Here is a 24,830-nt window from a genome sequence, read left to right as displayed (position 1 = left end):
TAATATAATATATATATATATATAATATAATATAATATATATATATATAATATATATATAAACATATATGTTTATGTATACACTATATATATGTATGTATATACATATTTGCAGGTAAATTATATAGTATATTAAAATAAATGATCAAAATAATATTTCCAAATATAATTTAAAAGTAAAAAAGAAAAAAAAAAGAAGAAAAATAAAATAAATTAATATAAAATTGTTATTTCAAAATTATATTAATTATACTGAAATTAATGTTAAAATGAGCGAATTTTTGTATGTACGTGTGCTTTTTTGTTTTTGCAGTGCGTTGTATAAGTGCGTGTGTCTGTGCGTTTATGAATGTAATTTAAACACAAAATGTATTTAATTGAAAATAACTAAATAAATAAAAAAAGAAAAATTATTATTTTTTTTATTTAATTGCAGTCAGATATTTAGAGAATAATATATGTTAAACTTCATAGAAATTATGTAATACGCTATAGTAATTATGTTGCCAATTATAATTAACTTCTAATAATAGACAATATAATTTTCTTACTATAATAATTAATAATGGATTTATAAGTATAGTATTTTTACACACCAAAATCTTATTTGACTTTTTGGATAGAGTGACCATTGATGAAATCCTGAGTGTTTGCTATCAGTAATACGAGTGTCAATTTATAACGTTTTCAATAGTTAAACATTGTTTTTATATTTTTGTGGCTTCAAGAACAGCCAGAGCTAAGTTCCCCAGCCAATCGCCGAGTTTGACGAGCAATTGTTGCTCGCAACATCTAATAGGGACTCCACATGTAGAGCCCTGCTAGTTACAACACAACTTTACTCCTTTATATTGAATTATCCGCAAAAGTAACTATTAGGACCGTGCTTTACTTAAGGTATTATACAATGTTTTTCATGCTGAATGTAGATTGTGTATATCAATTTGAAAAAATATATAAAATAATCGGCAAATTTAATAAAACATATATCTTTATAAGGCATTAATTATTTGAAAATGTAAAAAATATAATTTAACAATCAGTTTTTATATACTGCCTTAAAAATAATATAATGAGTGTCAAATAACTTTTTTTATTATTTAATGTGGATATAAGAAAGATTACTATCTGGAATCGTTCCGAAATGATCAAACTTCACAAATATTCAAGAACGCTATTCTAAATTGCCAGTATATGAACGTCATTAAAATAAAAACAATGGATATTTATTTCTGTCATAACATTTAATTATTTACAAAAAATTTTAGTTTAGATTTCATATGAAGTACAGGTTGTAATGAGAAAAAGAGGATCAATTAATTTTTATTTTTTTATGTAAAAAACAGCATTCATCTATAACAAGGTTTATAAAATTGATAATTGCAACATAAATTAATCAATTAATAAATAAAATTAATTACAAACTATATAACTTGTGCTCTTAACGCTAGATTGCTTGGTACATTCACATTATTGTATTTAAGTAATTTAACTAAATTTTGTAGAAACTCTTGTGATATTTTTAATTCATCATCAGCTTCGAGGCATTCATACAGATCTAAAGCTCCTGAATAATTATTTATACTGACAAATTTATTCAATAACATATTGTATATACTTTGTTCATCAATAGTACGAAGATTTCGAGAAGCTCTTGCTAGGCGCATTAACGTCGACACTGCACCCTCCTGTCCCAAATGCTCGCAATTCTTGTGCAATAGTTCTTCATTTATATGAAATTCAGGATTTAACATTAAGCGTCGTAATTGATTATCGGTACCAGATTCAGCGAACGCCAATATTAAAGCACTGTTTAAATTAGTTTGACCGTGAACACTTGTCACAGTGCTTATAACCTCACGCAACAGGGTTTGAGCATCTTCTACATTTATAGCATAATTTTCGAATTCTTTGGAATCAGCGTTCCCCAAACGTACTAACAACGAAAGTATTTCAAATTGTAAAGGAGTATGCCTGTATCTCTGAGCTAACTTCTTAAATTCCTCAATAGCAGATCTTAAATCTCGTCGCAACAAATATTCACGCACAATTGGTCCCAACAGAGTATTATGTATCTTACAATAACCCAATTTTTTTAAAAATTCAAAATTTTCTTTTGTTATGTTTTCTTCTTTAGCCAAAGGAGGTGATATCTGGGCGGCAATATTTGCCACATTTGTAAGGAAATTCCAGACATTTTTAAGAACATAATCACCACCAAAAATTTTTTGAGTTTCCGAACGTTGCTCTAGTAATTTTTTAGCAACATCAAGTTCACCATCGTGTACTAACAAAGCAGCATAATCAATTATTTTGTGTTCGTCAATTTGAAAACCTATATTATTTAAGTAAATTTATAGGTAATTGTATTGAAATTAAATAGAAACAAAACATACCTGGGAATGTCTTCTTCAGTTTCTCCAATTGCATTTTTGCTTTAGGTAAGTCTTTTAATTTAATGTACATGTCGAAAACGCTAGCCAACATACCTGGACTAATGTCTACATTAAGTTGATCACATTTCGTCTTTATTTCTAAAGCACGCTCTAGACGATTATCACGTACACATAACTGCAATAAACGTCTTAATACACCTCGAGTATTTAATTTTTTGGTTTCTAATTCAATTAAATGACATTCAAGCTCATCTAGTGACATATCACGAGGATGCTTTGCAAATGATGATGTTCTTAAATCAAACGATTTTTCGCTTTCATCCGATAATATATAATTTTTGTTAGTCATGTCTTTTAATGTCTTCTGTATTTCTTCTGCTCTATGATCGTTCTCAAATTGTTTTAGATATGATTGTATAACGTTTACTGCCGTAGGAGATATTTTTAAATTGTGTTTATGCATTTGTCTTATAAATCTTAGAAACTCTAGGGCATCAGTACGTATACGTCCTTGTGTTGCAAGCATACGAATTAGTAATTGTCCTATAATATCAACTTTTGGATTTTCATTTCTATTTAATAAACTCGAAAGCATTTTGGCAAATTGAAAATATCGTTTCTTTGCACGTACATTGGCAGTTTGTTTACTTAAAGTTGGAATCAGTTTGGTCATATCAAATTTTGATAGATATAATTCGGATAGCTCGAATACTTCTTCTAATTTGTCTTGAGTTATTAGATATTCAATAATGATGGGCATGATATGAGATGATTTCAAGCCAGCATTTTGCAATAATTTTATAGCTTTAGCTGGCTCGTTAAGCATAATAGACAATTTGGGTAAAATATACTGAATGATTGTATCCTCATCGCATGTTACCTGTAATGTCGACATAATCTTCAGAGTACGTATTATTCCACTTTCGCCATGTTTGCGAAAATTATGTATAAGTAATGGCCAAAAATAATGTGGACGTAAGGGTTCTTCTGTTGATAAGGATTTAAAAAATTCAACCGCGACTGGTGGATTTCGCTTCATTGCTATTTCTGTTGCAACATGCAAGGCGCGTTCATTTTTTCCACTGTCCTTTAATAGCTTCGAGGCTTCAATTATACCTTCAGTTTCATGTCGTATTGCAAACATATGATGAAGGAGGAAATTTCCAAATGTGTCTGTGTTTTGATTTATATTAAACTCCGGATTTGGTAAAGTAGAAATTATTTTCAAAACAACAGGTAATTTTCTAAATTAAAATTGATTAAATTAAATCATTTATTTTATATGTTCAACTTACTTATTGTGAATCATTTCAATGCATACACTTTTTAAAGCTGTCGGTACCTCGGGCCCTATTAAATCCAGTTTTGGAATCTCTAATATAAGCTGAGAAATAAATTCTAAATCAAAATCGAAGTCCACGATTAAACAAGACCTCAGAATATTGAATATCTGAGCTGCACTAAATTGGCCGTGATACTTATGTAAAATTTCTTTTGCTTTAGGAATATCATTATTCTCTAAATGAGCAATAATAAGCATAGTTTGAGTTTCACTGCTTGCAGACAGTCCAGCTGCAGTCATGCTATCTAAAATTTTGTAGCTGTTATTTATATCAAAACTGCGTGCATGTCCAAGTATTAAACTATTAAAATCCGCCTCAGCTAAAGCAAAATTTTTGTTACGCATTTCAGTTAAAATTTCTAATGCCTGTTGAATATTGCCACTCTCACAAACTATCCTTAAAAGCTTGGAATACAAGTCTGGTGTGCTGGTGGTGCACCCATTTTCTTCATACTCCTGCAATATTTGACGAAAATTTGTCAAAGGTACGCGATTATCTTTAAAAATTTGTAATTTTATATGGCATAATTCTTTGTTAATGTGGTTTCGAGTTTTTAAGACATTCCATAAACGTTCAAAGAATTCCTTTCGAACTGCAGTATTTTCAGTTGGCATACGTATTGGATTACATAAGGTTAGCAAGAATTCTATTTGTTCCTTCGACAATTTATCATCGCGTTCAACACTTTCTAATAATTCGTTCAACGTATCTGCTTTAACGTAGCCATTTATTTGATAATATGAATTTAATGAATTAAATAAAGTTTCGGCTTTTATTTGAGGAGAAGATTGGTTGAATTCTGCATTTGTGCAGTACTTGGAGTTATTTACAATTATTGTTGTTGCCGGTAAACAAAAATTTATTGCATTAGATGACTTTTTTTTTGTGAATAATGTTATTCTTTGTGACAAGGTTAAACGTCTTGTGGAATATAAATAATTTAGTTTTGTTAAGTTTTTTAATAAATAATGCGGTTTCATTTCGAAATTTTTAATTTATGTTTTTATATTCGTTTATTATCACTAAATTTCTACCAGCTGATAGTTTTTAATTTGCAATTTAAAGTGATTTCATGATGTTGCCACATTCCTTAAATAAAGTATTATTTGTTTAATTACTAACAACACAAGAAACAGATGTGGTTTAGACAAATTAGTATTTTTAATAATAGAGATTTTTTTTTGTAAGCATGGCGCAAAAGAACAAATAACAAAATGGAAACTTTGTTAAGCTGATATATGCAAAACACGTAATAAAATTTAAAGACAAATTTCGAAAATGAATAATAATTCTGCTTTTTAGTTAAGCAATTTCAAAAAGGTTGGACTAAATAAGCCAGCAGTGTTGTTATTTCATATATTATTTTTAAAATAAGCAGTAAAGACCTAATAATAAACGATAGAAATTTAGACGTAGGTCGGTAATCGAGAGAGTGATAAAATGGCAAATGTCTGGACTTCCCTTTAAATTTATTTCCTTTTTTTATTTCATTCATTTCTTTAGTATATGTAATTTCATTGTCGTAATGTAGATGTCAGTACTGACTTAAGTCATGCTTAAATTATCAATTTTGCTTACATATCTTAACATATCTCAAATCTGGGTCCTCGATCAAAGGGATATTTTCAGCAATTGAAAACAGATGAGCTAACCAGAAAGGATTCTTCAGGACATCACCCGGATCACCTAAACAATCTGGACAAATCGTTAACATCATGTAAATTATTACTGTATACTTTCTGTGGTGAACTTTTTATTAAAAGACGAGAAGACTTGGCGATATGTAGGCATCTGTATGCCATTTGGCCAGATTTCCAGTAAAAAGAAATCCAATACTCTTATTGATATGCTCCGTAGAGATATCAGTCTTATAATAAGTTTACTTACAGGTCATTGCAGATTAAGAAACCATGTTTAACATGAATTTAGACTGAATCTCTACTTTAATCATTCCTGTCGCACTGTGGTATAGACGATGAAAATGCCCGTCATTCACTTTGTCTTTGCCCACCTCATACACAGCCGATACTTGTCCCTTTAGGAGCCCTCTGCTTTGAGCATCTTGATCAACTACAAAACCTTCCAATAAACAGCACTCTAACCATCGCTAAAAGTTTTAGGTGGTTTTGAACTCCAAGTTTATTATTGATTATTGATTGGGCAGCAATCCAATAAATCAAAGTAATTTTATTTTTTATATTGATATCATAATAATAACTTGTGATTTAACACTTCAATTTTATATATTTTCAATAAAAAATTTATATATTTATTTTTAAAGCATTTATTTTAACTTTGAGAAGCTGTTTGAATATATAAATTTACTTACCAATGAATAGAAAATCAGTTTATGATTGTTTTTACATATACAATAAATACTTATTATATACATATTATGCATTCAATTTATATCATATCTCAGACTTTAACTACTGCATAGACTAATATATCAGCCAAGTATTTTTTTTTTTGCTCAACTGTATATTGAAACTTATTTCACTAATCAACTTTTAAAGTATTCATTGATTGAATAAGCCTACACTGAATGCACCCATCCTATTTACTATTTTTATTTTGTAAACAACGTGTGTGACACGAATTTCTCTTGTACAAATGTTCAAAATATAAAATAATTAAAAATTATATAAATAAAAATCAAAATGAACTTTAATTTATTTTTGATATTGTGTTAGTGTTTTGGTGAATAAATATATTTATAATTAATAAAAATTTTAGTGGTAAGTCAAAATAACTGTTTATTGTATTAAATAACAAATCCTAACATATTAAGTAACAATAACTAGAAATATTTTTCAATTTGAAAATAATAAGAATTTACCAAAATTAAGTTAAAACTTTTAAATACATGCATACATAACTTGTTTTGTATACATTTTAAACACATATATGTATGTATACATATCCTCCTCCTTAAAAAATAAACAACAGCGTGTTTTGGTTGTTGTTGTTGCAAGCGATCACATGTTTTCGTCTTATGTTGTGCGCCATTATGTAAAGGAATCTAAGGCATTTCTTCTACTCAAAATTGTCACATTGGGTTCTGCAAAGGCAATATATCAGAATTAATATTCTTAATAAGACTTGTTAAATACTTTAAATACTTTTGATATTAATTATATGACGAAATTGTAAAAACATATTAGTTCATTCATATTCTTATTTTAAGCTTTTCTTCTCCGTTATGCGGTCAAATCTGTTGAAGAAATAATTATGATTTTAATCGTTGGACATTAGATATTTTTATATCCAAATGGTGCAACATATCTTGATTTTGAAATTTTGTGTATAGAATGCATTTTATGTAATGCTAATCAGATGTTAACTAAATAAAATAATTGTAATTGTTTATTTTAACAACTGAAAGTCATGTTAAAATGACTTTGATATACATACGCATAAACGTGATGTGTATACATACATATGTATATGTGTAAATATAGGTGGTTCGTTAACAAGTTAGAAATATTAACCTTCGAAAAGTAACATGTGCTTGTGATATGATCTCGTTTAAATCGCTGATCAGTGCTGCAGATAATTGCAAATATAAATACAGTTTAGTCTTTGAACGCGAGCTTACAATCTTTTCTTAAATCAACATAATTAACTGGAAAATTATTGTTAATTTGCCTTTTAAAATTGTCTCTAAAAATCAAAAAATCCACTTAAAATCAAATTTATATTCAAATTTAAAAACCCAATAAAAATAGAAATTATAGCAAATTATAGTACAAAAATCGGAGGTTATAAATTATTTTTAATCAATTGTATTAAATGTACCATTTAAAATTGGTTTTTAATCAAGTCTTTAATCATTTTGATAATATATGAATTATTTGCCAAAGGCGTAGATAGACAAATAACGGCGTTATATCCACCTTTTATATTGTTACAAAAATACAGTCAAACTTCCATAACTCGAAGTACTATTTCGAAAGAAACTAGAATTACATTTTAAGATATTTATTTATTTATTTGAAATCGAACACAGCACAGAAGTTATAGGTAAGTAATAATATTTAGAAATTAGGGTTTGGGGTTTTTTAATTTTTTTTATTTTTAGTAAAAAAGATTCCAATTTACCCAAAGCCTTATAGTGATCATCAGTTGTAGTGTCATTCGTTTGCAAATAAAAATTTAGATATTTGAATCAGTTTTCTACTTCATTGTTGGAAGGCTGATGAACAAAATCATCCACCGTACGCTTATCATTACTTTCCGTTGCGCTTAGAATCGGATCTATTTATTCAGAGCACAATACAATCGTTAAGAGTAGCATTAAAAGTTATTTTATTTACTTAACTTTTACATCAATTCATGGTCTTCATTAATGTTATTCAAGAAAACGATTCTGTTGCGATAACTACACTTTAAATTTTGAATTACTCCCTGATCAAGCAGTTGCAATTTAGAGGTCATATTCAGCGGAAGAAATGCCAATTCTATTTATTTGCCGAAATGCCAGCGACTGGCATTTGGACAAAGAAGCAACATAAGAAAGAAAAAATTAAACATTTGGTTTGGAAAAAGGGACTACCCGTAAGACTAAAATAGATTCATACTTAAAACAAATATTCGACTTATAGAATGCACTTTCCCATATTACTATTGGCACGTGACAATATATTTATTCAATTTTTGGAGAAATTCGGATTATAGAAGTCCGAGTTATGGAAGCAGAATTGTATGTAATTTGCTCTCTAAAACCCTGTTGCACTCTTTTTGGTTCGAGTTATAGAAAATTCAAGTTATAGAAGTTAGAGTTATGGAAGTTTATCTCTGTTTGTTTGTACTATCATCCCTTCCATTTAGTACTCAATAAAATAAGCTTTAAGTTTTGTCAACTTTGGCACGACTACAGTAAACACTATATAAAAACGAATTATTACATACATTATTTTTATTAATTTTTAGGGATATCAAAACAATGAAAAGCGAATATTGCAAGAAATGATTTTTAATTTTATTAATTTGTATAAATATCTTAAAACATCATAAATAAATAAATAATCAAATATATCTATAATCTGATGCCTTTTTCTATAATTTGTATATTATAATAGAAAACTCTTTTTTAAGGTTATTTTATTATGTGTTTGTTAAAATATTACGAAATAACTACAGATTAAACTTACAACAAAAAATGTCAATACCTCTGCTTCTGTTTACCTTAATCACTACCCTACCAATGCATCTAATTGCCAATATATATATCTTCTAACAATATCTATTTTAAAAGTGTCCTGCTAATTTTGGACTCCACCTTATATATTTCTATTTAATGCATACTTTTATAAGAAGAAGTTTTACTATTGGTTTCAGGTTCGTGCCATTGACATTTAATATACTATTTCGAGTTTCAGTTAATAACTTTAATTTAAATATCTTTATTAATAATGTAAAAAAACCGTTCTAATAGTGTAGTTTGTATGGTAGGTGTAAATTAGGTTAGATAGGAGTGACGACTTTGTATTCAAAGCTTAGTTAAGCTTAAATAATGGCTCTTTGTAAAACCATGAATTAGCGTTGTTCATACGTAGACTAGAGATCAACGCTCGAGCAACGATTACTCTATTCAAGCGAAAGTTAGTCAACCTGACAGCTCTATAAACCTGGCCTGGCCAAGTCCCTAATTTTTCAGAATGACAATTCTGTCAGATCGGCAAGGAAAGCTGCTCCAAAGATTTTAGATCTTCTGCTATCAAATGATGGACACTGATACATGAGGTGGAGTACACTCAGATATTTTTGTTTAATTGTTTACTTGGCCGTTGCAAGTGGAATACAAAAATCATGAAAATGGATGTAAGCTAAGTGGGCAAACTCGTCATCTAGGTCACATGTGAGTTGGGTCTGTTGGTACACCAACACGACTAGCTAGCTCTTTAAGAAAAGTCCAGCATTCTCAAATTGTTTAGAATTTGGCTATAGATCCTATTAGAGATTTAATGGCAGCTTGACTGTCCGATTATATTATGATATTTACATCTGGGATCTTGTTGCGTAGAATCCATTTTATTGCGAAGTGAGTTCCATTACTTGTGTCTGGAAAACACTGCAATGGTTTGGTTATTGAAGTGTACACACGTATGTTAAAATTTTTTTCATTCATTTAAGCTACGTGGATATTACTTTGGTTTGTATGTCTCACAAGAGATATTTTACGAACATTTTCAGATCAAATATTTAAATTGTCCATATTAATTAGAATAAAAACGTCTTGGAAAACGTAACATATACTTTTCCTATCATATTTACAATATAATATGAAAGCTTTATAATTCGCAATGTCACATACCAAAAAAAAAAAATTTTTTAATAGAGGTTCAAAAAAGAAATAGAGGTTCAAAAAATGGGTATAAAAATAAACTATGAAAAGACCAAATACATGTTAATCTCAGCCACACTAAATGTCCAAATACAATCAACAAATATATGAAAAAGCAGCGGTTAAGATGAGTTGGACATGTGACAAGAATACCGGATATGAGAGTACCACTTAAAATTTATTAGAACAAAGTAGGAACCAGCAGAAGAAGAGGGCTGAGAAGAGAAGAGAAAACAGAGAAGAATGGAAGACTCTTGTTAAACAGGCTTACGCCCTATATAAACTATATAGTCACGGACTATGATGATGATGAAAGCTTTATTTTTTAATTTTAGTATCCTTTTTCTAGAGCGGTCTGCGCTGGTTGTCCTTTTTTTATATAATATATAAGTAGGTTACAGTACTTAAATCTTTTTTATATTGTTTCTATACGATTTTACAAAGATTTAAAAATATGTTTATACGTATTTTAAGTATAAATATAGGTAAAAAACATTTATTTTCTTTCATTAAATTTTTAAATGAAATTTTTAATTTTATTGAATTCTTTTAAAAATATTTCCGAAATAAAAATTAAGCAGTTTGGTAAAGTTTGTATTGAAGTATACAATATGATGGCTAATATTTATAAATTTTTTATAGTTTAAATTGCAACGATCAATTTCTGATCGTTTTTTTTTTTTTGTTATTATTAATTTTTTTCTATTTATTTTTATTTTGTGTTCGCTATTTTAAATTGAATAAAAAAACTCTTCAATAACAGCAGGTTAACAAGGTAAAATTAAAAATATTTTATGCTTACATATAATAGAATAGTAATTAAAGTATATCTTAAAAATCTCAGCGCTCTGGTGTGGAACCAAGTAATTTCTACTTGGATCCGAAAATCTCCGTTCATCGATGTAAATTGAGCGTAAACAATTCTCGTTGATTTTCATTTTTATTACTTTTTTATATTATTTTTATATTGTGCTCACTTTATATTGTGCAAATTCAAATGCGTTTGTATTCTTAAAGTTTAAGATACAAAAACAAATAAATTGCACCAGCAATTACAGCTAAACAATTTCTTTGAACAATAAAAAGATTTCAGTAGTGACATAATAAGATTGACGTATCACTTTTTTCGATATAAGAATGAATGAATGAAATTCTTGTTGTTGTTATTACTCTTTATAGAAATGATTTTTAATAAGATTTTAATATATAGTTTCTAAAACCCATTACTGATTATTGAGTTAACTGCACATTTGTTAGAGTAGTATATACATGTTGATAGTATAGCTAGCGGTGGTGGCATGAAGTCTCTTGGTGTTAGGAAAAAATATTTTATTGATACCTTTTCTTATTACATAATTATATAAAGAGGTTGTCAATTCAATCTTTGTATATTAATTAAGTTTATAAAGAGGTTTTTCGAACAATAGTAAACTACAACAACAAAAATTCATTTTATATTATTTTAATTAATTGAATTTTTGGCTGACCATACAGCTGTTTCGAGTACTGCCAAATACCTATCATCAATGGTTTTAGAAATAATTTTTGTATTCTTGTAATTATTCGTAAATAATTTTTAGAGACTGTATGTACCAGGAATCGAACTCGGGTCTTGCCAAATTAGAAGCTCAGAGTCAGCGAACCTTATCTTTATATATATTTATTTTTTCATGCCCTCTACTTTGTACTGTATCTGTCAACAAATCTCACAAAAATTAATAAAATTTATTTTAGTGTAAGTTTTTCGAAACGAATTACTAAAGCCATTTTTACTATTAAAATGTTTAGCAATAAATTTAACCCATTTATAGATATTAAATAATAATAACAAAGGTCTCAATATGTTTCGTCCACTACTGAGAGCACTGTATGTTAGGTTATGTTTATAGTGTAGGTTATTAGTTTCGATAATCCTGATATCGCATTACTGTTTCAGTGATATATGTTAAATAAAACCGTTGTCCAAAGCGTTATGTGATTAGTATAATTTGTGTGAATATAAGGTTTAATGATATGGATTATTTTAAAATTGTTAAACATGTTGAACTTGTGACAACTTACTACAAAAGTGGTGTTAATTTGTCTCATCATATACTATTCATTTATATGGTTCATCTTTCGCTTAGTAGATACATCCACAAAAAAAAATTCACATTTGGGACAGTAAGAATCCAAAAGTATCTGACGAAAGAAGATTTTATCCATTAAATGTCACTGTATTATTTAACTGTGGTGAACAAAATTTTGAAAACTCTTAACAATAAATAGAAAATATTTTCTATTAATTTGTAATAGTTTTTTTATTCTTTTAATGGTCACATTTTTGTAAATAAAAAGCAAATAATTATGTTAAATTAACAAAGAGCATTGCAAATCAGATTTATAGGTTTTATATATATATGTTGTGATTATTGAATTTAACTAATTTTTTAAATAGTTTTGAAGAATGTTAGTTAGTTGTGAAATAAGTTTTGATTTAAAATTATGATTAGAGCAAATTGTGTGTTTACGTTTCACAAAAGTAAGAGCAATAAAAACGGTTAATTACTTATCGGGATCCAGCGATCGCGAATGACCACGTCTACGTGAGAACGTACGCAACAATATATATATAGTAGTGCAAATATATTATAGATCAAGTTGGCAGAGCAAATTTTGCTTAATTTAAAAATGTTTATATTTTTAAATCAGAAAACAGATTTTTTGGAATTCGAAAACTAAACTAGGTTTGACTGGACGATTGAATTTGTTGCTAAGAAGTAAACGACATCAAAACTAAGCAATTGCATTTCCACTATTAAAATTCTACAAATATTATAGATGATATTCGTTAATTATATTATGTACAAATCAGCAGTTAAACAATAAATTTATATATATAACTATAATTACATTGTAGCATTTTTTATAAACAAACAAAATTAAAACATGTTTTATAAAATCTAAACAATTTAATAGTATTTGATTAATACCACTACTAACCAGAGTTTCGGTAATCGTAATAATAATAAATTAATTTATAAAATAAATAATTAATAGATTTTGACTTCAATTTTTATACAATTGTATAACTAACCAGTTATGACTTTAAAATGGAGTTCAAACATCTATCTATATTTATTATAAACATTATTTCACTTCACCTGTCGTTTAGAATTGTTTGTTTTTTAAGAATATTGAAGTTTACGCGAATAACGTATAGGGTTGCCCATTTAATATAATATAATAACTCATTTTCGATTCCAAGAAAATACATAAGAAAATAAGATTTTTTTCAGGTTCTTTTCTTTTGATATTATATGAAATAAAATGTAATTTTTTATATAATCAATTTAGGAACGGTGAAATCTTATTTTTCAACTGCTACTCTCTTAAGTTATTATTGCATTCCTAATATATATATTAATATTATTATTGCTTGCCGTTCCAACAGCACTAGAAAATCCCAGACAAAAATGAATTCGAGATTTCATTCCAAATTAAAGAAACAAAAATATAGTTGTATGGTTAGGGCTTTATTATACAGAAAGACATGCTCACGAGAATAAGGTTGATAGAGAGATAGAAAGAACTTTTGATATGAATTTTCTCACAGTATCGAGGCTATCCTCGACTATCGATTATGATATGACTCTCTGTATAACATGCCTTTTAATCATAACCAAAAATAGTGAAAAATGGCAGCGACCATTCGCCATATGACTGTTTGTATAGCATGGATTGGGTACACCATTGAATTGGGTGTATGATCAGTTAAGAATTCAATTAACTAAAAATAAATTTTTTTTTTTAAATTACTATTTAAAAACCATTCTACAAAAAAATGCTTATGGTTTTACAATTAATCACTGGGATATCAAACGTTCTAAAGAAACTATACATTGTTCTGGTATTTCATTAGCTATGTTTGTTGCTTATTAAAATATCTCTAAGACATTTTTTGTGTTGTCATAACTACGCCGTATGTAATATGCTAACTTATGAATAACTCTTGTACTCGCAATCACTAAATGCACTTAAGAATAACAAAATAAATTTTTATCTTTGGATCTTATGTAATTAATATTTACTAATATTCAATTTTGTGTACTTATTTTTATCACTTTAACATAGTATGTTTGCAGCTGAGGTTTTTTATAGTTATTAGTTTATTTAAATGATGGAAAACTGACCAATATTATTATAAATATGTTAAATTGTATTAAAAATGTTTGTTTCGACTGATCTGATAAATTATGGGTATATATGGGAATATAAAATATAGATTTACTATATTTTAATAAATATTTTTATATATATTTAACAGATAAATCCTAAATCCTTTGATCCTACTCTTGGCTCTATTGCTTATACTATGTTCAGATAGCAAAATTTCCTTAATTTCGTAAAAATGAAATTAAGGTATACCAAATTAAGGAAATCATGTTTTTGTTTACAAATCGAATGTTAAAAATAACATTCTCCAAACATCATTTGTATATGGGAAATTTTAAAAGTTAATTATTATAACTATAAAGGATGGTATTCAGTAGTTTTATTAAATTTAGTGGATTTCAGGTAAATTATGTAAATTATTAATTTTCACTCTATTTTGAATTAATAACAGTTACAGTTCTTTCTCTATATTCAAATTTAAAAATTTGCACTACTTTCAAAATATTTCCAAAATATTTTATTGAAGTCAACTGTCAAATTTATCTTTTGCTAAATTTGTATTATGCATAATTGCATTTGAAATGTACAAAATAAAGTGTGTCTGAACATAGTATAAGCAAAGTTTTCGAAGTGCAACTTTTTTGTCAAACATTAGTTAGTTTAAATTTAAGTTATATTCAATTTAAAATTTTTATTATTAAACATCAATGTAAACATCTTAAAAACTCTATAACAAAATGCAAACTTTGGATTTGGTTGGCAACCCATAAAATTTGATGTTTTTGTTTATTTTTTTATTTTCATTATGTCTCACATGATTAAATGTATAAATGCATGAGGAGTATCTTATCTCTCAGCATTGTTAGTTTACTCATTTGTCCTACATTTTTCTATTATAAATACGCATACAAAATAAATAAAAAAATACAAGAATACAACTTGTTTTATAATAATACATGTATATGTTTATTTTTTAAAAACATATGTATGTACATATTTAAAAAATACAAAATAACATTTATACTACATTGAATTAATATAAAATAGAAAGATTTAAAATCTGATACTGCAATTTTGTATGGCTAAAAATATATGTGCTTCTATTAATAATAATACATTTTTATTTTTAGAAGGCGATAATTATTTAAATTGACCCTGTAATAAATTTTATATTAAAACCTTAATTTGCAAAGGATTTGAAAATATTTTTTTTATACACCGTTAAATACAAAACAAAATATGTCAACAAAAAACCGGCCGGAGATAATGTTTTTCGGAAGAATGCAGGTTAAATGAGAAACAGAAAATGGCAACAGCAACAAAAAATAACCAAATTTAAAAATGTATCTGCGTATTTGATATCTTTTTTTGTGAGATATCATAAATACTCGATAGACTGAGAATGTGTTGGAATGTAAAACAGAGTACAAAACTTTGAAATTTTAAGAGCGCAACTCAAAGAGTATTTAGTCGCGCATAGCAGCGTAAATACTCGATACTCGCATTTTGTTTTAAATTTTTATTCCCGCTGATTTTTTTATTTTGTCTGCAAGTGGAAAGGAAAGTTTTGATTTGCGTTATATGTGCGTAAATACGTTTACGCATACTTTTATAGATATGTGTTTTTATTCTTAATAATTTGGAGTTTTCTAGTTTGTTTACTGTTTGTGTTTGGAGAATCAGCATAAAAATTTAAGAGAGCCTTGTGTGTGCAATGAAGAGTACAATCGTTTGTTTATGCGAGAATATGTATTTGTCATTGTTTTCAGTTTTGTTGTTATATAAACAAAATGTGCTTAGCTCATAAATGAATGTGCCATTAATCTAAAAATAAAAATAACCTTAAATTTACTCATTGTTGATGCACTTATTTAGTTAAATTACATTAAAATACTTAAATTTTTAAAAACCACACTTTAATAAATATAACGCTTTATAAGTGCATTGAATGACCTGACCACATTTTCGCTTCAATGTATTTTCTTTTGTATACTAATATAACTGTATATTTTTACTCAATTGTACGTTTATTTGACTTTAATTTTGTTTACGTTTTGCGTACTCATTTATTACACATTTTCTGATGTTTGCTCTTTTAATTTTGCCGCATCATGCTTATTTAGCTGACTAAAGGTAACCTCACTATACTACCATTAACTAAACTCCTCTTCTGAATAAATTTCAAAAAATGTTAGATGCTTTTTTTTTGTCAATATATATATATACATATATCATTTAAACTTAAATAAATATATATAAATAAATTAAAAGACAAATACATTTACACGTAGCAGCTCTTAAAAGTGTGAACTACTATGCAATTTTTTCAAGTATTAAGAAAAAGTTTTTTCTTTTGTTGATACCATAAAATTAGATAGATGTAGTATATAGTATGTGTTTGATATGCATTCATTTCTTTAACGAACTGTAAAACTTTCATTCCCTCATTATCTGGCAAGGCTGTCATTTAAGTTGTTACTATATTGAGCACGCGCATGTAATTATACAATATTATTGGACAGTGCAAAAAAAAAATTGTTATACATATTGTTGCCGTTTTCAAGAAGAACTGTATCCGTATAAATACAATCATAAAAAATATATATTTAAATATATATATATAGTTCTGATTTATTATTTTATTATATTTAATTTTACTTATTATTATTTAAAAAAAATAAAATTATTATTTTCAAAAAGTTTATGTGGCTCTGGGACGTAGAGCCGGCCATACATGAAACCAAATTTGACTGGTTTCTTTTGTTTTTGTTGTAGCTCGTGAGATTTTTTGCTGTAGTATTTTTTTGGAACATACGGGACAACGGCATATAGGCGTTGTAATTGACGAGAAGTTCCAGGATGTAGAGCATTGATTTCTTTTAGATATAATTGGTTCCTGCTCGACAATAGATTTGTGTTTAAAATGAATTTAAGTGGCACACAATAATAGCAAAGTTATGTTTTTCGTTTGCTGTAATAAATCGACTTGACCAGTTTTAACACGTATTTTGAAAAATAGTAACGTTTCGATTTGTAAGATCTTAGACTTAGTGTTGGTAAAGATCTCAATAAAAGAAAGTCATTAAAACAGTACAACGGCGCCAAGCTCAGTAGTAACAAAGCAGAAGTGAGGCACTTTCATCATCTTTTTAATAACTGCGACATGAATGATTAAACGGAAGATTCATTCTTTTAGTATGATTCCCTATTCGGCTATGTTCCGTCAACAAACTTATCTTAAGACTCATATCTTTGAAGGGTATATTAATGAGTGCACTGGATTTTTTCTTGTAAGAACGCGGCCAACTTAATATGTCTGCATATCATTTAGTCTTCCCATCTTTTATTATATATATTATATTTATTTTATTTAGTCAAGCTTTTGTACTAACTGCTTAAACATAAGGGGTCTAAAAACTGCTCTTACGAACTTCTGTATACTGTTGCAGAGCTAACAATCTTATTATCTTTTTCTTTTTTTTTAAAGTAGTGAATGAGTGTTAGATGTTTTGTAAAATCTTATCACCAGTACTTATCGCTGAAATAAAATTTTTTATCTTAATTTGCATATTTAATGCTCACAATGTTCAATGTTCATAAATATTTTTCTATTCTCTCCATTTATGCCCACATTTTTATTTTGGAAACTGTGATAATGACTGCTCTACCTACTAGTGACACTCTTTTGGTGTTTTGAATTTCGGAATATGTTCACTTATTGAAATCACTTAAATTAATGACGTTTTGTTAGACATTTTGAATATTATTTTTATAGCTGTTAATATGCTTAAATGCGGGTTACAAATATCATTATTCCTATTCATATTTATATTTTTTCTATAAAATGATATCTAACTTACTTTATCGTAGATAAGAATCAATTTGAAGATTATACATCTTTCCGTATCACTAAGGCCCCTGACTACAGCTGACCCTGACTAACTTCTAAATAAACTAAAAGTTAATAGTGGTTGTTCAGTATTAACCAGTATTATCTAAGTATAATTTGGGATAGATAACTAGGTACATAAGTTTTTTAAATGTTTCAGTACATATCCGTGAGATGTACTAACTTTAGGTATAGTATTATACCATTTTGATTTATAAGATTTTGCTTGTTTACTTCAACCATATGTTTAAAAAAAATTAAAAATATTGTAACTTATTTGAAAAAAAAAAATTAAAAATATTGTATCTTATTATAAAAAAAGTAATTAAAAATATAACTTATTTTGAAAAAGAAAAAAATTTAAAAATATTGTACCTTATTTTGAAAAAAGAAAGAAAATTAAAAATTGTTTTAAAAATCAATACAACACGTGTTTCAAATAAAATAAATTCAGTGAAACGGCAACAGTGTCAGAAGTATAACTTTTACTACTCATACAGCTCAAATTAGCTTTAATCCATATACATATTTAGAATTTTTGTTTAAGCACAATACACACATACATAACAAAATAGAAAACTAAAATAAACAAATGGAAAAACGTGTACAATTTCTATATATTTTTAACACTTTAATTAGATAAATATTCATAGATATGTAAACTTTTTTCAATAGTTGCAGTAATTTAGACTAACCTAACAATTCATTGTATAATATTTACTATAAATTACTATAAATCAATGTTCAATAATACTGGTTGGTTGATGATGAAATTTTTGTTCTAATTAATTCTTAACGTTTTTATTTAACTGAAACTTTTATATATGAGATATGTATTTTCAGATTTTTAAGCAATGTATTTAACTGTTTCTTTTGCATGCTTCACTTATTTTATAACTAAAAAAGATAAGATTATAAAATTATTCTTTTTATTATTAGTTGTTGATGTTGTTTTGTTTGTATTCGCAGCAACAATTACACTTATTTCTCTTTTATTTCTCTTACCATTTTACTCTCACCATCTCTGCTCATCAATTAGTGTATAGTTCAGTTCATAATGCTCTTCGTTTTATTATTGGCTCCCATGTGGTATGTGGTAGTTTTATTAAATTATTGTAAAGATATGGTTTGGAAAATAATACAAAATCGAATAACCATCAGAATCAAAGAAAATAGCAACAACATTAGCACTCTGAGTGTCTCTTCATTTTTCATATCGCAAACAACGTGTTTTTTTTCTGCTGATGTTTGTTTTTTTATTTGTTATTTTTTCATTGGTGTCGTGGAGGAGATGTTGACGTCGTAATTTGTTTTGTGCCTTTCGACCAGACGGTTGGATTTAATTCGACTGGCCTCATCTATTTAAAGTTAAAAAATATATTTTAGAAGAAAAGTATAAATTTATGTAGAAAAAAAATTTACATAATAACATATAAATATAAAAAGTTATAAGCAATGTAAAAAAATTTTAATATGTTTTTTCACAATAAAGAAACATTTTATTTTTTGTGTACTCATTGTTATTAAAATCAAGTTTTTTTTTATCTGTGCAAAAAAAATAAAAAAAATTGCAAATTTATTAATGTTTAAAGACAAAAACAAAAAACAAACAGCGAAAAACCAATTTTAATAACATCAAAAACAAGTGCATAACAAAAGTAAAAAATAGAAACTTCGCAGCAATTAATTAATGTGAGTAAATAAAAATATACAAACCCAAATATACATACACATTTATGCATATACAGACAGGTATATATTGTAAACCAACAACAACAAACTTTATATTGAAAATTTAAGTCGAACCTGCAATAATTAATATTGCCTTTATTGTTTTTAAAATAAAAAAATTGTGCCTAATACAGGGTTAGTTAGCTAAGTACGGTGAAATAATGTGTAGTTTACTCAATCGTCTTATACAAGTATTTAAATACAAATGTGTGTAGCTATGTGTGTATAACATATATATGTATATAATAAATATTTGCGCTGCCCAAATTGTTATAAATTTTTAATTATTTTAACGAACCTTATATGTGTGTAATTTTATAATAAATCTATAAAAGTTTTGGTATTTTTTTTCTGAATATCTAATTTCTTTAATAGAATAGAATTTGGTGCTAGTTTCTATTATATATGTATATATAAACTGCTAAATGACAAATTTTATGCAATCATTCTTACACACAAGTAATATGTGTATGTTCTTTTCTATTATTCTGTTCAGCCGTGCTCAAAAGTTCTATTTTCAATTAGTCAAACACCCATGTGAGCATAAAAATAAAACTGCAAGTTGTTAAAAAAAAAACGAAAATTTTAAAGGAAAAAGGAATTTTGTACATTTAGTTACCATTTATTTTACAAGTTTTAAAAATGAAAAAATGTTTGAAAATTTTCCTGTGACTAATATTTACATAAATTTATTGAGCAGAATCAACCATTTTGACGGCAATCCACTAATGACATTATGGTTATGTCATTTCGCTCACCGTAGCTTTTGTAAAGCTTAACAGCTGGTGTGTCAAAATTTCAAGAATTGCTTCAAATTATGTTAGCACGCCTACTTTTATCCGTTATGCATTTTCCAATTTTCTAAATGATAACGAAAACAGTGTGGTTTGATTTATTCCTTTTCATTTAAAAACACTTATTGAGGGAAGTGTTGTTGTTTAATTTACCATATAGATGTATATGTATCGCACATATCGAGCATTCAAAGTAAATTACTCGTATCAGTGCGGGCAAAAAATGTGATCTATACTGAAAAAGAAAAAAAAAAATAACGTAAATATATGGCACAGTTATTTGATTTGAATAGAACTTTTTCTGAATAGACCTAGACCCTTATAAAATTATGAAATGTGATTTTTAATTTTTGATTCTAGAAAAACAAAAAAAGTAACACAATAATGCAAGGTTTATTATATCTAAAACTTGTTGTTGCTTTTGTATGTAAAATTTATAAACAGGAATAATAATTTGTGCCACTATAAGAAGAGTTTGTTGCTAACATATAAAATAAATTTCTCTTTACTACGTTTATATAGCAACAAAAACATATAATCATATTCAATAAACACTATGAAAAAGTAATTAAGCTTATGTCTCTTATAACTTTCAAAGAGTGTAATTCCCTAGATTACTCTTTGTGCCTCAGTTTTTATCGTTAGCTTACTCATGGTATATACTCTTTTGCGTCTGTTGTTTTCCGGGCGTAATTTGTTTATTTATTTTTTGAAACTATTTAGACTTAAATATTAAATTTCATATCAAATTAAATGTTCCGTAAATGCTTAGTAAATATATAAATATTTTACGCCAAAAACAAAGTGAACATCAATTTATCAGAGTACATTTATTGTAAACACGATAAATATTGCTCTTATAAACTTTCTTAAATAATTAAAACAAAGTAGAAAGTTAAGCATGTGTAATGCTGAAATAATAAAAATATTTTTTATTAAATACAATATAATAGAAATAATATTAATACAATTAATAGCAACATTTGTTTTAATGATATTGTGACGTGCTGAAGATAATTTTTATTTTGCTCATTTAAAAACAGAGATAATAATATAATAATACGTTTAGTTCGAAGTCTGTATTCAAAAAACCAGCAATAACATCATAATTTTTTTTTTTTTGACTACTCAAATGTATAGCAATGACTTTTAAACTTTCACACATACACACATAGCAATAAATGTTATTGTTTGCTCTTTTGTGCTTTTTTATATTACGTGTATCATTTTTGAATGACGCTATCATTTTGTGTGTTACTGCTTTATGCTTGTTAAAATTTGTTTTTGTTTATATTTTCAGTGCATTTTAAATTGTTGTTGCGCTCTCAATATGTTAAACGAAATTCTGTACTCAGTTTTGTACAAAATTTTTTTGTTTATACACTAAAATCTCTGAGTTCATTCAGCATATTATTTTATTTAAAAGTATAAATATTTAATTTTTTGTGTTTGTATTTGTTAACACATACTACAGTATTATTTTATGAACAAATAATAGTAATAATTGATTACTTAATGAAGTTTTGAAAAGAATCTCAATATATATAATATTATCTCAGTATATTGAAATAACAATAGAATTTAAATAAATCAATATTAAATATATTAAAAGAATTTAAATACCTTTTTTTAGTTAAATTTGGTTTATTTATTTATTAAATTAAGAAATAAACAAATCTTAACTTTTGTTATATAAAATATATATGCATGCATAAATTTAATTTAAAGTTATGCAACACAAACTGTAAGAGTACATGTGATATATAACACCTTCTATTTCTGTTTAAACTAGTGTGTATTATTTTTAAAATTTAAATTCAACATTAAAATACACGTTTTATTTATTTATTTATTTTTTTTTTGTTAATTTCTTATGCACATTTTTAAGGTACCTTTTTGATTTTCTAAAAAGACGAACAAAAAATTGTGCTCAATTCTTACAAAAGAGAGCAATCGAGTAATATCGGATCGCACTTGATTATCGCTTATTTGCTTCGAGCGTCGTCTACTTGTATTAAAAGTTTGTGCACTTTTTTAAATATAAACGTGTATGAAAAATATTGTGCGTCGCTGAAAAAAAAACACGTGTGTTTTAAAGTCAGTTCAAATCAAAAATGATATTAATTTTAAATTGCATATAAACGTTTTAAATAAATCCTTCATTCTTTCATAATATACATATGTCCTTGTTAGCAAACAAATAAATTTAATTACATACATATATCTATGTATACTAACTGCTTTAAAGGAACATTAATCACTTTATAGATATATTATACGGAACAAACGAAAAGGTTAGTTGTGTCGGAAATTAAATATACATTTATAATCAACTTTATATTAATGATTCCAGTTTTTAATAGTAGTATATAATATATATAACATCTAAATGAAGGAGCTGTTATAAAAACATATGTCTGAACTGTCGGTTGTACAGTGTCAGCTATACTACAAACTTCTAATATATTTAATCGATCGAATTTTTTATTGAATTATCTTATTGTCTTAGGGCAGATCTTTGTCTTATATGTTATCTTATAAGAACATGAATCTAAACTATTGCATTATATTGAGTAGGTAGGTTCCTTTGTTATATTGGTGGGATGAAGAATTATTATTATTATTGACATGTTCTATACATTACAACTACAGTTCAACAAATTAGACTATTTACATATGCTTTCCAGACACCCCTATAACGCGCTAATGCTCTAAGCTCGCTGAATAATTTGTTAGTTTTCCTTTTCATCGATCTTCTCCATGTACTTTTTGGACGTCCACGATTCCTGGATATTAAAAAAAGAAGTGAAAAAATAAATAACATAAGGAATTTAATCATGAATTTATAGAAAGAATCTAAAAAGGAAATATTCTATATATAAACGTTGGTCTAATTAATTAACTTATATGTTTAGCTATAATCAATTTTATATTGATCATTACAGTTTTTAATTGTAATATATAAGTTTTAATACCTAATATCAAATCTCGTGAAAATATACAAGTAAAGGAGCTTTTCCTATAAAAATATATGTCTGAACATACTATGGCATATTTATTTTGATTGTCCAGTTAAACAATAGCTGGAGGATAAAGGCATCCAACTTTAATCTTGGATATAATCTTCTAATGTAATCTTAGCTAAGTATATATATGTATATATATATATATAGTGCTTTATGGGATAACGGAAGTATCTCACTGTGTTGCAAGCATTAAGGTACATTTTTACAACACTTTGTCTGTAACAGACAAAACAATGAGTTCTAAAACACGGGAAAAATACACAGGGTATATGTATACATTCTACATAAAAATATTCGAAATTTATCATTTGAAAAAAGTCTGTAAAATATATTACAAAAAATTTTTTTAAGTTAGTAGTACTGTACAGTGTTAATTCTGGATACTTTCAACACAAAATATAGATATCTTCGTAAAATTTTATAAGTTGTGTCTCAATAATTTGTATGACAATTAGTAGAATGACAATTAAACAATTTCTTAGCAGAATACGGGTTTGTTCAGCAGCATAGTCCTCTTTAAGAGTAATACATTCATTTTAACACTTCTGACATTTCCATTATTTTTTTGTAAAGTGATTGATTAATTTTTAGTCTAAAACTAAGTACAGTTTCGGCAAGTCGCTTTCCATGTTACATTTTGTTTAAATCTGCAAATAGATAATGGCTGAAAAATTAACGTCATAAAGTTATGACACATGTCAATCGAAGATTAGTGGTTTCTTAATATCATATAGATTTGTGAATACCTGCAAATTCCATATGTTGTCTACGTACTTAAGTGATGCATTTCATATATCTTTTTAATTTTTATAATATATTATATTATAAACCTATAAAACTATAGGAATGAACTTCAATTTATTAAATCAAATAAATTATATGAAATTTTCAATACAAAATATATAAAGTTTATGAACAATTTTTATACGTTAACTTAAAAAATTAAAAACAAAATATTTATCATGACTTGATGTATAACGATCTTAGCCTTGGCATCAGTCCAAATAGTTGTACTAGAAAAAGTATTTATTTTGGACAATTACTTAGTTTTACTTGTAATTATTTTAGGTTTAGTGCATATATCAAAAATATGTTATATTTAGTAAATATATTTGAAATGAGTACAAATTTTCTAAAGATTTTGGATATTT

The 24,830-nt window shown here is 26.7% G+C and overlaps 2 protein-coding genes and 1 long non-coding RNA gene across 4 annotated transcripts in view; 1 reads left to right on the top strand and 2 right to left on the bottom strand.

Annotated features, from left to right (window-relative positions):
• Positions 1–1,244: 1,244 nt before the first annotated feature.
• On the bottom strand, positions 1,245–4,723 carry LOC119669492 (leucine-rich PPR motif-containing protein, mitochondrial). Its single transcript, XM_038079396.1, has 3 exons — positions 3,691–4,723; positions 2,396–3,639; positions 1,245–2,334 (listed from the first exon to the last, which is right to left on the bottom strand). Exons 1-3 carry the CDS (start codon positions 4,716–4,718, stop codon positions 1,424–1,426), a joined length of 3,183 nt encoding a protein of 1,060 aa, XP_037935324.1. The 5' UTR covers positions 4,719–4,723; the 3' UTR covers positions 1,245–1,423.
• A 14,181-nt stretch (positions 4,724–18,904) lies between these two features.
• On the bottom strand, positions 18,905–24,529 carry LOC119669491. Its single transcript, XR_005251615.1, has 6 exons — positions 24,426–24,529; positions 24,046–24,326; positions 23,328–23,439; positions 20,618–20,888; positions 19,134–19,486; positions 18,905–19,025 (listed from the first exon to the last, which is right to left on the bottom strand). It is a non-coding gene; the product is annotated as an uncharacterized LOC119669491 (long non-coding RNA).
• LOC119669490 (uncharacterized protein DDB_G0283357-like) overlaps positions 19,781–24,830 on the top strand; it is a 36,078-nt gene continuing 31,028 nt past the window's right edge. For both annotated transcript variants that reach the window (XR_005251614.1, XM_038079395.1), the window contains exon 1: positions 19,781–19,820. The gene's annotated coding sequence lies outside the window, so the exon portion shown is untranslated. The remainder of the gene's footprint in view (positions 19,821–24,830) is intronic.

The sequence above is a fragment of the Teleopsis dalmanni genome, chromosome 1 (genome assembly GCF_002237135.1).
Source record: "Teleopsis dalmanni isolate 2A chromosome 1, ASM223713v2, whole genome shotgun sequence".
Classification (NCBI taxonomy): domain Eukaryota; kingdom Metazoa; phylum Arthropoda; class Insecta; order Diptera; family Diopsidae; genus Teleopsis; species Teleopsis dalmanni.
The sequence above is the reverse complement of the archived record's forward strand: the minus strand, read 5'-3'. Positions and strand labels throughout refer to the sequence as shown.

Bases quoted from the DNA above. Each gene is read 5' to 3' on its own strand.
- LOC119669492 (XM_038079396.1), bottom strand. From the start codon at position 4,718: ATGAAACCGCATTATTTATTAAAAAACTTAACAAAACTAAATTATTTA. The intron at 3,640-3,690 runs GTAAGTTGAACA...ATTTTAATTTAG, and splicing joins ATTGAAATGATTCACAATAA to AAAATTACCTGTTGTTTTGA. The intron at 2,335-2,395 runs GTATGTTTTGTT...TAAATAATATAG, and splicing joins ACTGAAGAAGACATTCCCAG to GTTTTCAAATTGACGAACAC.